Consider the following 15,752-nt stretch of genomic DNA (forward strand, 5'->3'; position numbering starts at 1 on the left):
ATTAATCAAACTGGAAAACATATTATGAAACTGTAAAATCTTACAGTTCTAAAAAAATGTTATAAAACTATAAAATTTTACAGTTTTAATGCATGATTCATTTCAGTACCAAAAAAATTAAAATTGTAAAATTTTACAGTTTTCACTGCTTGTAACTAAAAATTAAAAATAATTTGTTCAGAATTTAAAAATTTTCTCTATTAAAACAGGAAAATAGAAGTGTGTAACAGAGAAAATGTAAAAAAAATGAGAAATTGAATGAGAGAAATAGATAGAGAGAGAATATTGTACTTCGACAACAACTATTTTTGGTTTAGATCTAGTCAGATCTCATGTAGATGTACTCAGATGTGATGTGGATAGATTTACATCAGATCTGAGTAGATTTGTCGTTGGTGAGAGTGAAGTAAGGAGTCGATAATCAGTGGTGCCGGTGAACCCTCAGCAATGATGGTCGTTGATCACCGGTGACTATACATTAGAGAGAGAAAGAGAAGAAGTAAAGCATGGTTGCTGGTCACCAGAAATTAAGAAGAGAAAGAGATAGAGAAAAAGAATGCATAGAGAATAATGAATAAGAAAAATACGTAGTGGACTTTTGAGAGTATTCAAAAGGTTGAGGGACTAAATAGACTTATCATCTTTTAAATAGGACTTCCAAGTAATTGACCCTTAAAAAAATTGGGACTGCCATTTTCATTTAAAAAAAGCCCAACAAAAAAGTTCATAAAAAAAGCCCAACAAAAAAGTTTAGGAGAATTACATGTAGATGGAAGAAGGAGAAAAAAATTACCAACATATGAAATTGCAAGTGACATTTACACCCTTATAACATTTCATATGCACCTCGCTATAAACACACTTATACCTTCATATATTGATAAAAAAAATTTTTCGTTTCTCTTATTTACATGTAGTTCCCAAAAAATTCATAAAATCCTATGGCATAAAAGCACAACACCTAGTACAATTTTCCGTAACATTTGAAGTATATTCTTGTCGAATCCGGATCCTCGGTCGCGTTTTCCTGTAGTGCCTCCTGCGGCGCCCCAAAACGACGTCGTTTTGGGGCCAAATTTCAAAAAAAAAAAAAAAAAAAACGCAGAACTGAGACAACAGTTCATGGTTCTATCTTCCCTAACAGCTCCGACGACCCCCCTAACCCTTCCCCTCCGACGATCCTCCCCCAGCCACATCACCCCCTCCTTGCTTTTCTTCTTCCTCCTTTCTTTCTTCTTCTAGATCTAGAAAAAAAAAAAAAAAAAAAACAGAGGGAGAGGGAACTGAGAGAAAATGGAGATGGGTTTGGTGGGTTTTGGATGGAAAGGAAGAAATTGAAGCCGAACTGAACCAGAAAGCAAGGTTGTGAAAGCGGATGAAGAGGAATTTCAATTTCTGAAAGCAAGGTTGTGAGTTTTGGTGCTGTTTCTCTGTCACTCATGTCTCAAAAAAAAAAAAAAAAAACAACAAAAACAAAAACAACAGCATACAAACATCAACTATTTTCTTCACCTCTCCTCTCCTCTTCTTCTTCTTCATTTTCTTCACCAATCTATTTTTTTTTTCCCCAGAAAACACGTTCTGAAAATTCAACAAAACACCTATCAATTTCTAAGTGGTCCATAGAAAAAACGGTGTCATGAATGAAACAGAGAGAAATGCAAACATCAACTTTAGTATTTTAAGGACCCAAAAAAGAAATCAAAGTTAAATTGGGCAAAAATTTAACTAAAAACATCAGTTTTTTTTTCCCCCCAAAAAAACCAGTGGAAAGCTAAAAATTGGGCAAAAATTAAATCAAGTAAATGAAAAACAAAGGAAACAGAAATTGGAGAGCAGAACAGGGTAAGGAATCAAAGTTTCAGACATAAGACAAAGAAATGAGCCATCTTTACGGATTCAAACATACACTTTAGAAATTAGCAGTGGAAATGAGAAACAGAGCAAGTTGGAAGAAGAAAGATCAACAAAACCCCAGATGCATGGCACAATAATCAAATTAAAAAAGTAAAACCCACGTCCAATATGAAGCGATCCTTCTCCTCTCCTCTTCTTCTTCTTCCTCCTCCTCTTTCTCGGCCTTCCTTCTTCTCTTCTCTTCTGTCTCAGATCAGTTCTGCGTTTTTTTTTTTGGGCAAATTACAAACACCTCCCTCGAGGTTTTGTAAAAATACAGATTCCCCCCTGACGTTTGAGAAATTACATCCCACCCCCTGAGGTTTATATTTTCATAACAAATTGCCCCTTGAGGTTTTTATTTTCATACAGATTCCCCCCTAATTTTTTCTAATTTGTTATGAAAATTTGACTCTCAGGGGGCAATTTGTAATTTCTCAAACCTCAGGGGGGAATTTGTATTTTCACCAAACCTCGAGGGGGGTGTTTGTAATTTGCCCTTTTTTTTTTTATTGAAATTTGGCCCCAAAACGACGTCGTTTTGGGGCGCCGCAGGAGACGCTACAGGAAAACGCGACCGAGGATCCGAATTCTATTCTTGTCACCCACATTATAGCCATAAAATTGTTCTTGAAATGACAAAAAAAAAAAATCACAACTTGGATTGACTTTGACTGACGACAGAGAGAGATTGGGTCTAAACTCCAACAAATAACAAAAAAAGGAAACGCGTATTCGTCTCCTTCCTCACAAATCATCGACAAATGTGAGTGTCTCATTTACAATAATAAATAAAATATAATAAAAATAAATAATCATTATCACATTATTAATCAATCAAACTATCAATGCACCGAGCCACCAATCCAAATATTATTTTGTTTTGAGCTTTCAGTCAATAATAATAATAAATTTAAAAATACTTATCATTTTTATTTTTATGTATAATAAATTTTAAAATTCTGATTTTTAAAAAATATTTCCTAAAGAGTAATTTGCTTAAAAAAATTAAAAACAATTTGTCAAAGAGTAAATTGTTGGGAAGTCTAAATTAAAGAGGATATAAGGCATTAGGTCAAGTGAATATTTTTTTTTGCTAATGAGAGATCTACCATTTGTAAAACAATTTGGTAAGAAGTCATTTTGTTTATTTTGAAGAACATTTTGTTTCTAATTTTACCTATTAATTTATCTGTTATTTTTTTGCTATCTGTTCAAATTTATATCTATCTGTTCAAATTATTTTCTATCTACTCAAATTTATATCTATATGTTCAAATTATTTTCTATCTGTTCAAATTTATATTTATTTGTTCAAATTTTTTGATTATTTGTTCAATTTTTTCCCTATCTATTAAATTTTTTGATCTTTTCAGTTCAAATTTTGTTCTTATTTATCAAACCAACTATATTTGTGTAATTTTTCTTATTTGTTAAAATAATAATTCATTTTTCTTATGCGTTGAAATAATTTCACTCTTTTTGTCCGTTTTTCCTATATGTCGATATTCACAAACTTGTTTTTCCTACCTGTTGAATATTTACCACCAACACTCAAATGTAACACAGAAACTCTATATGCTTTAGCAGGCTCCATATACACAATTCCTTCAAACCAATCAACATATAAACCTTTTAAAATATACTCCACCTCCATTGAAATTGAAAAACACCTTCATCATTGAAATTAGAAATAATAAAAAAAAAAAAACCTTCACACCAATTAATAGATAAGCCACAGAACATCAATTCCAAATCAGAGAATCCTTCTAGCTTCAAACCCTAACCTTTGTTTGGAAGGATTCAAGCATGGGATAGGACTAATAGTCCATCCGGACTAATAGTCCGTTGTTTGATTGAAATTTTTAACACCGGACTATGAATCCCAAATCTATGAGATTATTCTATCTCATGGCGGCGGCGGCGGCTGGGAGGGAGGAGGGAGGGACACAATCCATAAGATAACTCATCCCATGGGATTAGGTGGTGAAATTACATTTTTGACCCTCTACTATTTAATATCTTTTTAAAAATAAAATTTATTTATTAAATTATTTATGCTTGATTTATTTATTAAATTATTGATAGTATTATACTTAATAATTTATTTATTAAATTAGTTATACTTTATTAAATTATTTATTTTAATAATGTGGTATTAATTATACTTAGTAAAGTAAAATAAAATTTAAAAATCTCAACTACAAATTAAAATAAATTTATGTAATTTTTATTAATAATCTATTTATTTAATTTTTTAAAAGTTTTAGCAAAAAAATAAAATAAAATTTATAATTTAGATTTAATATTCCTATTATTTAGTAAATAATTCAAAAGGGCAAAGTAATCTTTTGAGCATTTATCATTTTCCATAATATCTCAAACAAACATATGATTCAATAGAATGGTCAAATCCAGACATCTAATCCCATGACTAAACAAACATAAAATATAAATCCAGTCCAACAAAATGGTCCGAAGATAATGTATCCCCAAACTAACAATCCAATGAATTACAATTCCCACTCATCCGATCCGTTCAAACAAATATACCCAAAATTTTAAATTTCATCCTACCATAATCAAACTCTCCTCAAATCCCAATAAAAAAAGGCACAGCCAACCCTCTCACTTCAAACAAGAAGTCAAACCTGAAAATCTCACAAAACAAATCTCACATAAAAAAATTTGAATTAAAAGAATAAAAAATTGAATAATAATATTATTAAATTAACACTTATGTATTGTTTGGGAACATATTATTTTAGGAAAAATGCTTGGGAGCACTAATTAGTGCTCCCACTAATTAGGTGGCAGTGGGTCCCGCCATTAATGATGTGATATTTTGGTCTTGGAGTTGTGTTTTTTTTTTTTTTTTTTACTTTTTTAATGCATTAGTGTTATTAGTGGTGATGTTTTTAGTGGGATGAATCATTGTTGTTATTTTAGTAATATTTTAATTTTTTATAAAAAGATATACAGAAAAATAGAGAGAGTAATGTGACAACTTATAGTAACTTTTTAACTAAAATTTATAATGACTTTTTTGATTTTTTAACTAAAATTAAAAATTAGCAAACGAGGCCTTAGTATCATAGATCCCATTAATCCACACTTTTGGCCATGTTTGTTTCGCGGTTTGAGTGGCATGATTGAACTATCATGGCTGTGGATCCCACTCACATCATGTTTGATAGTGCAATGAGAGGGCGGATTTATAGTTCAAAGGGCTTCGTGATCCCCTAATTAGGAAGATTAGCTTGGCTAGGTTTTGGGTGAGATTAAGAAAATAGTGAAAGGATTGAGTCTATTTTATATAAAAAATTTATTTTTTTAAGTTTTATTTATTTTTTTTAAACCAAATGCACGAGTTTGTTTTAATTTTTTTAATATAAAAATAATTTATTTATTTATTTTATATAAAAATAATTTAATGATGCTATCACTAACCATCTCCAATACTATTATCAAAATAAACACAATTTTACTTAATTCTCTCACCAACAATTCTCACATTAACAATCTTTTCACTAAACATTCTCTCACTAACCATCCAATCCAACCTAATCTGTTAGACAAACGTGGTCTATAAGAAAACTAATCAAAGAAAACGTGACCATCTCTAACGATTAATCAAATCCATCACCAAATTAAAATTTTATGAAAAAGTACACTTTTTTGGTCTCTTAACTATTTAATCAAGCTGTAACAAATTGAGAACATCCTAAATCTTTCACCAATTTGAGGATGTCATGCACCTTTCAGTAATTTATTGTGCATAGTCGTTGAGTGTTGACCCACAAGACGACTGGTCGGACGTCCGGTCGGCCAAATGTCTCCCTGGATGACCACCTAAAGGCAAAATTTGTGAAAATTTTACATTGACCGAATTACCCCCGATGACTACCTCTGCATTTTTTTTTTACTTGCCTTCTTTGTTGGTTCAAAAAATCATGATTTGGGACAACCTCCAATGAGGTAGTTTGATTTAAAGAGGACTTTCACAAACAATAGAAACTAGATTCTCCAATATAAAAAAGCAATTTGATCAATACATATATGCAAATCAGATAATCTACTCAGCAAATCAAAAAGAAAGCCTTGTATGATCAATTTGTTATAGTCTAGTGAACTCGTGAACAGTCTCGGAGAACTAAAAATTTATGAAATGGGTCTTCTGTATTGTTCAGATACTATCAAAATTCCCAAAACAATTTGGAGGACCGATGGTCCACGTAGTAGGCACTTGGTTATCCGGTTAAATGAACAATTCCCAAAACATAGCCCATGATTCCAACTCAGTTAAGCCCAAGCTTGATCAAATCTGGTTGTTCAAATCTTTAACAATGTTGATCAATTTCCTACAAAGCTAGAAAGATGGAATTGACATAAATAAAATACAAAGTACCACTAGCGATTTCAATCATTTCTTACTAAAACCAAGAAAATGTCCCGAGTCCATTTGTTTTTCATTGACATCCTTAGCGAGCTATATGGTAAACTTAAGTCTTTCAAGCTGCACTATGTCAAATGATGATCTTGCGAAAATTCTTGATAGGTGTTCTCTGTTGCAGGATTTGGATTTAAGTGAAAATCCGATTTCTAGTCTTCTAGAAAGCATCAAAGGTCTTATTAGGCTTCGATCACTTAGGTTATCTCATTGCACAAGACTCTAATCATGCTTAGAACTTCCAATGGGTTTAGAATTGTTGGATGTAGGTGAATGCAGTTCACTGGAGATGATAACAAATCTTCCTAACTAGACTACATATCTGGCTTTGAAGACAAAAGGTTGTGAAAAACTAGTTGAGGTTCAAGGGATTTTCAAGTTAAAGCCCATTGGCAATGCTGATGCAAAAATAGTTAACAGCTTGGGCTTACCTGAGTTGGAATCCATGGGAAGCCTGGAGAAGGAAGGAGAAGAAGAGAATGAAAATGAAGTGAACAAATAAGAAATGGCAAAGGAATTAAGGAAACAGAAATGGAGGCCAAAAAAACATTTTGCTCTTGCCAGTCATCCCCTGGATATCCTGTGTTTTGATGAAAGCTACAGTAGCTACAGTAGTTTATCGTTGGAGTGACTAATATCAGATAGAGGAATTGATCATATTCTTACTCAAATTTGATAAATTTTTGGTGAACCGTTGGAGATACCTTGTGCTTCAAAACAATCATTAACAACAGATATATATATATATATATATATATATGGAAATGGAGGAGACTTTACAATCTGGAAAACACAAAACATCAATCATCATCGCTCTCTATTTGTTGGTAAATCAAAACACGTCGAAGGCCCTGGTCTCAATCGGCTAGTTGCGATTTCAAAGAGAGAGATCAGCAAGCATGGTGATCAAGAGAGTAGACAAGAATCATACTAAGAAAAAGAAAGAGATTAGAACTCAAATCTCGCCGGGACAGAGAGCTCTGTTGGTGACATCGACGAGCACAGAAATGGTCATCTCATCGGCGATCTAGTGGATCCAAATCTGGAGCAAAGATAGATCTGGACATTTTTTAGGCGGACGAGAGCGACAGAGTCCAAATCTGAGTCATCATCTTCATCACAGAGAGAGAGAGAGTGATGAAGATAGTGAGAGAATGAATTGTTAGGGTTTGAGAAACAATATATATATATATATATATATATGTGTGGGGAGGGGATAATTTGGTCATTTGCAAGAATTTATAAAATATTTCAAGGTGTAGATTTTGGGGGAAAGAAAAATGTAAAATTAGATTTATAGAGTGGATGTCTTTGTCATATATATATATATATATATATATATATTGTATTTTCTAAAAATAAATAAAACAAAAAAATAATACTACCAAACATGTGCAATATCTTTCTTTTTTTGAAATTTTTTTTTGAATTTTTTTTTTTTTTTTTTTTTTGGACTCCTTGAACTTTGATTGATGGCTATATAGTAATTGAAAGGGTATGGTAGTTATGAGTATATATGGTTACGGTTGGATATAAGGTTATTCGATCTGTAAAAACTGCCTAACTCGAATCGCTCGTGCCTATTTGGGTGGTTTCACAGAATTATTACGATTGGATACGGTTTAAGATTTTCTTATTTTACGAGTTGCAGGCGAATCGCGGATTTTACCTGCACTCGCACTCACCCGCCTACATTTATATATATATATTTACATCTGGACTATCAGATTATTTTGTAAATGTGTAACCCTAATCTTCTCTTCTCTCACTCACTTTAATCTGATTATCAAACTTGTAGGCTCTAACATTATAATAATATCACACATTGTCTTGTTTAAAATACTTATTATTCAATTAGAATTTTTTCAAGTTTTTGCAAATCTAGTTGTGTGATTTTTTTTGTCTTTTTTTCTATGTTAGTTTTTATTTAATTTTTATTTTAATTTTTTGTAATTCAGTTTTAATAGAGGATAGTGTTGAATCTCCCATAATTAAAAATATTTTTAAAATGAAAAAAAATAAGCCAAAAATTAAATTTTTAAAGGAAAAAACTCTTTTCGCAAACCGTTCGTAGCTGCTCGCACATCCGTGAATCTTATCTGCACAAAGTACAACCTACATTGCGGCGGTTACGGGTTCAATTTTTTGCAAATCGCAAACAGACGAACGGGTTCAAATCGCAAATTGAACCATTAAAAACCGATCTGTAAGGACCCTTACATATGGTGTACCAAATTAATTTTATTAATTTAAACAGTAAAATCAATTACTCTTGTGTTGATTTCGAAAAAAATAACCGAAAACAAATGTCATAATATGAAAAATATATATTAGTTCAAGACTAAAAGCTACCCTCAAAGGTGCTGTTTGGTGTAGCTGTTAAAATGGATTATAGATTATAGCTTAACAGATTATAGATTATGACTTTAATCAGAAGCTGTTAATCTGTTTGGTATAGCTGTTGGATTATAGATTTAAGTTGCTGAGTAGTGTTTGTTAAATAAGCTGTGAAGTAGCTTTTTCAATTAATTTTTATTTTTTATTATTCACTATTTGTCTACATTTTTCATAAAAAATAATAATAATATTTAATAGTCCATTTAGGTCTTTTTCTATTTTTAAAAAAATAAAAAATAAAAAAATCTAAGAGTATAACCGTGAATTACCATGTCCACAGCAGAAGCTGATAATCAGAAGTAAGGGGTGAGCAGCTTCTCAGAATCAGCTTTTTTGGCTTAAAATAAGTTGTTAGAATCAGAAGTTGTTTGAAATAAGTTTAACCAAACAGTCCAAAATAACTTTTTAAAAGCCAGAAGCCATAAGTTGACTTAAAAAAGCTCCACCAAACACCCCCAAAGTTTTGACAAAGCACCATCATTTTAAAAAGTCCCCACCTCCAGTCCAACCTTAAAAATTTGTATGCCAAATTTGACACTTCTGAATAGAAACACCTCATTCAATATATCAAATTTATTAATTTGTTATTTGAGTAAATTATATTGGTATTAGCTATATTTTGATCTCTGTATCATTTTGATTATTATAATTTCAATTAATTTGATTTTGACATTAAATTTTTGATTTTATCTTAATTTAATTCAATTCATTATAATTATTAACGTTTTTTAATGAAAAATGCATAAGTGATACCTACTACGTTTTTATAGATAAAATTATAAACTTGTTTAACTATATATCTCAATCAACCCAATGACTATTTTTCTTTAAAAATCTTAATCGGTCTTATTAATTTAATAAAATTGACACAAAATTTAAAATTAATGATCAAAACCAAGTTAATTAAAATGACAATGACCAAAATAACACAAAGAATAAAAGAAAGAGAAAATATCATTATGTTCCTCAAACTTTCAAACATTTTTCAATTTGACCCCTAGACTTCGTATTATATCAATTTGCCACCAAGCTTTTGAAATTTTGATCAATTTGACCCCTCCATCAACTACTGTTTATAATCAAACGGAACTTACTAACGTGGCATCAAATTCCATTTGGAACTACATTTTACCCTCCAAACTATATCTTAAAAATCAATTAGTCGAAAATGTTTTAAAAAATATTTAATATTTAATTAATAATTTTTTATCTCAAAAATGAGAATTTTAAATTTTAAATAAAAAAATTAAGTATTGGTCCAGTTGAATATTTTTTAGACAGTAATTGAAATTCAAGTTTTTTTTCCCCTCAATTTTAAAATTACTATTAGTTGATCAATTTTATTGAAATTAATTTGGGAAATAAACAAGTTACGATGTGTGTGTGCACACACATAGAGTAGCTAAAAAAATTTCGGCTCAATAAGTTTATCCATGATCGACTTTAGATAATTTGAGACCTATGAAGCACATGAATGAGTATGAGTATTGACACTGGTACAATACGGGTATGTCGATATAGTAAAATTCAAAAAAAAACAAGTATGGGTACGGCTTGATACGTTTGTAAAAAAATATTTATTTTTAATTTAGAGTAATACAAAAATTAATTAAATAATTTAATTTGTATTGATTAAATAATTTAATTTGTTAAGATTCAATATACAATTGGCATTTAATGTCAAAAGTATAGGTATAAAATATACCAAAATTAAATGTCATTATATTAAATGACTTACAAACCATAGATTAATTTTAAAATTATAATAAGCATAAAATTAAAAATGAAAAAGAAGTCTAGTAATTTTTTTTTTTTATCTTTGTAATAGAATAAAATATTTTATTTCAACTGAGGTATGACACGACTTAGGGTATATATTAGGTATGTTTGGGTATATAAAAAATTAAGAAAAAAAAAATTTGACTAATAAGTGTTTTGCGTCCCCAATATGTATGTAAAAATACCATACGTCGGTAAAAACTCACTACGAGTACGACATCTTTGTTGAACTACCCATATTTCATAATCTCAAAATAATTCTAAATGGGGATTTTTATATTTTTGTAAAGTATATATTATTTAAAATTTAATTTCTTCATTATTGAGATAAAAAATTATTTATTAAATATTTAAATTAAATTTTTTTTTTAAAATTTGGGAGACTAATTGATTTTTAAGGTATAGTTTGAAGGATAAAATGAAATTTCAAATGAAGTTTGGTATCGCGTTAGCAAGTTCCGATTAATTGTAGACGAAATGTGATGACGGGAGCCAAGCTGATCAAAATTTTAAAAATTTAAAGAGAAAATTAATATTATATAAAATTTAAATGTCAAATTAAAAAACTCGGTAAAAATTTAAGAGACAAAATAATATTTCTCCTAAAAGAAATTACCAATATAATTTGTCTTTATTGTTTTTACTTTAATCATTTCTAAAGACTTTTGCAAGTCTTTTTATATTAAAATAGTAGGAAAAAAAAAAAAAAAAAACAAGAATGAATGACATATTCTATGCCAAATTTGACATCTTCAAAACATGTCAATAGCGAACTATTACAGGCTGGTAAGGTAAGACACAATTACATGCCAATTCTTATATCAGAAAGTGCCACCTCAATTCCTCAGAAATGGCTATTAGGGTGGAGATACCATATTTATAGATACTCCCCAAAAAACACGACACTTTCCTGCAATGAGTTTTTCTCATTCCAATATTTTTAGCTGATCATTTCAAAAGGTCTCTCTCTCTTTTCAAAAACTTTTCCAATCATGTTTTTCGCATACCCAATTCTAGTATTGGTTTTGATGATCACAGTTTCATATTTGATTCTTCGATTATTAAGCAAAACATCTTTATTGCATATTCTCAAGAAGTGTTGGAGATTGATTGAAGATAGGTTTCATGTTCACCAATTTTACAAAATTCCTCAATTCAATGAACATAAACAGGAAAATCAGCTCTACAGGAAAGTAGCTTCGTACCTGAATTCTCTCGCTTCCGTCGAAGAATCCGATTTCGCAAACCTTTTCTCGGGAAACAAATCGAACGAAATCATTCTCCTCCTCGATTCGAACCAGACTGTTCTCGACACATTTCTCAGCGCTAAAGTGTACTGGACGAACGAGAAATCCGAGAGAGATGGTTCGAGAGCGTTGATTTTGAAGATCAGAAGAACCGACAAGAGGCGAATTCTTCGTCCCTACTTGCAGCACATTCAAAAGGTGTTTGATGAGGTTGATCAGAGAAGGAAAGAGGTGAAACTGTATATAAACGCAGAGTCGGAACCGGAGAGGAACGGACGGTGGAGATCCGTCCTGTTCAATCATCCGGCGACGATCGACGCGGTGGCGATGGACTCGGATCTCAAGAACAAGGTCAAGTCCGATCTCGAATCGTTCCTCAAGTCGAAGCAGTACTATCACCGACTCGGCCGAGTCTGGAAGCGGAGTTACCTCCTGTACGGTCCATCCGGTACCGGAAAAACGAGCTTCGTCGCCGGAATGGCGAAATTCCTCTGCTACGACGTCTACGATATCGATTTATCGAAAGTATCAGACGACTCAGATCTCAAGCTCCTCTTGTTGCAGACCACGAACAAGTCGCTGATCGTGGTGGAAGATCTTGATCGGTACTTGGTTGAAAAATCAACGGCTGTAAGTTTGTCTGGGATTCTGAATTTCATGGATGGGATACTATCGTGTTGCGGCGAAGAACGCATCATGGTATTCACAATGAATGGAAAAGATCAGGTTGATCCAACGGTTCTAAGGCCTGGAAGAATTGACGTACGCATACACTTTCCACTGTGCGATTTCTCAGCTTTCAAAAGTTTAGCCGATAGCTATTTGGGGGTAAAAGAGCACAAGCTTTTCCCTCAGATTGAAGAGATGTTTCAAATCGGGTCAAGTTTGAGTCCGGCTGAGGTTGGGGAGATCATGATATCCAATCGGACTTCCCCTAGTCGGGCTCTCAAATCGATTATCACTGCATTGCAAATAAAGGGTGACCATAGTGGGTTGAGTCGGGTTGGGCAACGGTTGAGTGCGAGCTCTTCTTGTCGGCCCTCTTGTGAAGAGTCCAGTGAATCCGGGTCCTTCTTTGCTCGCGAAGGTGCACATACAATGAAGGAGTTTCGCAAATTCTATGGACTATTGAGGATGCGGAGTAGTAGAAAAGAATCGATGGATTTGGATTCGGTTGAGAAAGAAAATTCAGTTCACAACACCAAACTTGGCTAGACAATATTGCAGGGTAATGTTGCAAGCAAGATAGCCTATATTGTATCTGAAGCTCCAAAATGTAGGACGTTTTAGGTTGTGAACAGATTTATTCATTACAAGACTCTTTTTTTTACAGTGATAACTTACTCTTTTTATTTTCATCCACCAAAAAAATAAAAAAATAAATGATACAAATTTTTAGAATCAAGCTTAATTTTAAAGTGATGATATTGTAGTGATTCCTTTACACTTCTATCGTGCCTAATTCCAAAAAAACAAAAAAAACGAAAAAAAGAAGAAGAAGATTGTACGTATCGTTTGATGTAAAACATTACTTTATATTTGTTGCATTATGTTATTTATTTTTAAGAATAAATTTGCATTGTTAAAGTAATGAAACATGTATGAAATTATTCCACGGGATGGCTGTTGTTGTTGTTTATATTTGAATTTGCGGAAAGAGTTGTGAAAAGAAAAGTAAAGACAGGAGTTAAATTTAATAGTTTTATTTGGACTAAGAAAATTAGAATAAAATGAAAAGGCATTTGTCAAAAATATTAATTTTAAAATAACTTTCTTCACTGCAAATTTTAAATTCAAATATAACATGAGTGAATGTGGTATTGACACAAGTAACAAAGCTCACAATCCTTAATTTCATACTTTTTCCGTCCTAAAATAATAGTAGTCATTTTTAAAAAATTTAACTTTTTTTAGTAATATAATTATTACACTTAAAAATATTAATTTTTTAAAATTATCTTTTGATAATATATTATTTTGGGAATATCAATTGTCATTATTATACTTTTTGTGTTGTTAATTAATTTTAAATAAGAACAAAATAAAAAATTCGTAATATTTTAGTTCTTGATTTAGAAGCTAACATTTTGAAATAATAAAAAATTAATATTTTGAGACAGAAGAAATATGAAACATGATCACTGGAAAACAAATTCTGTCTCCATTATCCTTTCACTTTTTTACTTTTGGGCTTTCTAGGGGGTCACATTGCCGAAAAGATTCATAATTTTTAAATGATTAAGCTTTCGCGGGTAAGACTACACCTTATGGTTTTCTCTTTAAATAGAAATAGAAAAACAAAAAGAAAGTGATGTTTATATGTGATATATACATACGTGACTAAAGTCATGTCTCTAAGAACGAGTTAGATTAGAATGAACGTCCCAACAAGAAAAGTAACAAGAAATGTCTAGTTGAATAAAATTTATGATTGAGAAGGGCATATTAGTGGGATCTGTTATCTATATAATAAGTCATGAAGGTTTTTAAAAAATGTATCAAAATGTATGTGAGATACATTTTGATCCAATGGCTGAGATTAATCCCAAGTATATAATGGTTTAGATCAATGGTTTATATCAAAATGTATCAAAGGTTTCCCGCCCAACACATTTCTGTGTCTCCCCCATACCCTCTATTTTCTTCCCATACCCTCTATCTACCTTCCCATTTTGGACAGACAAATACTGCTGCAGAGTTGAGAAGCAGATAGTGAGGTGTGTATTGAGAGAAACAGATGCGAAATTGATTTGAGAAGGTTGGAGAGAAGCACATGTCAACATGTTAGCTCACAGACTGCACTCTTAACTACTTGGTTGAATTCAAATTCAAAAGTTATTGAATTCATATATGCTGGGTTCTTAACTGCACAGTTATGTTTCGGGTTCCTTTCCTTTTCTCTCTTATATGCTGGGTCCGAATTGGGTCTCTTATATGCACAGTTATTGAATTCATATATGCTGGGTTCCTTCATATATGCACAATTATGGGTTCAATAGAGTATTCTTATTATTTAGTGTTGAAAACATGACTTTAGTATTCTCTCATTTTTGTTCTTCTTCTTGAATTTTTTTTTTCCTCAGCTTTTGCTTTCATCAGAGCTTTATGTGAAACAGGAACTTGAAACAGAGAACTCGGCTGCTCAGTAATGTGAAACAGGAACTTTGCTCGGTAATGTGAAACAAAATGACTACTCCAAATTTTTAAACTGACTCAATAACATGCTACTTTTGAAGCCAGTTCAGTTCGGTGATTTTGGTGATTTTGAAATAACTCAAGGTCACATGATTTTTTGTGATTTTGGTGATTTCTTCTTATTACTGTAAATACTACTGTAAATGTTTTGGTGATTTTGGTGATTTCTTCTTATTTCCATGTGGTGCAGATTGTGCTGGTTTTGAAATATATATTTATGTGACTCAACTGCTTACTAACACCAATTTTATAAATATGACTCAATAATATTTATACTTAATGACTTTAAGTATACTATGTTAGACTTACACGACCGAACTGAACCCAGCTAATGAGAAGCTTGGCTTCAAAAAATGATGATGAGTTTAGATGATATATGAGTCTAGATGATAATGACTTTAAGTATACTATGTTATTGCATATTAAAAAAATGATGCGTTATTATTGAGTCTAGATGATATATGAGTCATTAAATATATTAAATTTATACTTAGTTATATTTATGAGTTATATTGAGTCTATTTTACTGAGTTATAGACAATATATGAGTTATATTGAGTCTACTCAGTAAAATATATTAAATTCACTCTGGATGATATTTATACTTAATGATTAAGAATAGCATTTTAAGAAAATATGATTAAGAAAATATTTATACCAGCATATATTTTCTTAGTTGATGATTAAGAAAATATTCACATATATTTTCTTATCATCAATGTAAAATATTCACATTACCAACATATATCATCCAGAGTGAAGTTTCCCTTGCACCCAATGACTACTCA

General features: G+C 31.3%; 1 protein-coding gene across 1 annotated transcript; it reads left to right on the forward strand.

Moving 5' to 3' along the window:
- Nucleotides 1-10,888: 10,888 nt before the first annotated feature.
- LOC114317605 (AAA-ATPase At2g46620) lies at nucleotides 10,889-13,174 on the forward strand. The gene has a single exon (XM_028264358.2). The coding sequence runs from the start codon at nucleotides 11,515-11,517 to the stop codon at nucleotides 12,982-12,984; it is 1,470 nt and encodes a 489-aa protein (XP_028120159.2). The 5' UTR covers nucleotides 10,889-11,514; the 3' UTR covers nucleotides 12,985-13,174.
- The last annotated feature ends 2,578 nt before the right edge of the window (nucleotides 13,175-15,752 follow it).

Source organism: Camellia sinensis, chromosome 1 (assembly GCF_055761805.1).
Source record: "Camellia sinensis isolate YWXY chromosome 1, ASM5576180v1, whole genome shotgun sequence".
NCBI classification, from domain to species: Eukaryota; Viridiplantae; Streptophyta; class Magnoliopsida; order Ericales; family Theaceae; genus Camellia; species Camellia sinensis.

Coding starts and splice junctions, on each gene's coding strand:
- LOC114317605 (XM_028264358.2), top strand. CDS start 11,515: ATGTTTTTCGCATACCCAATTCTAGTATTGGTTTTGATGATCACAGTT.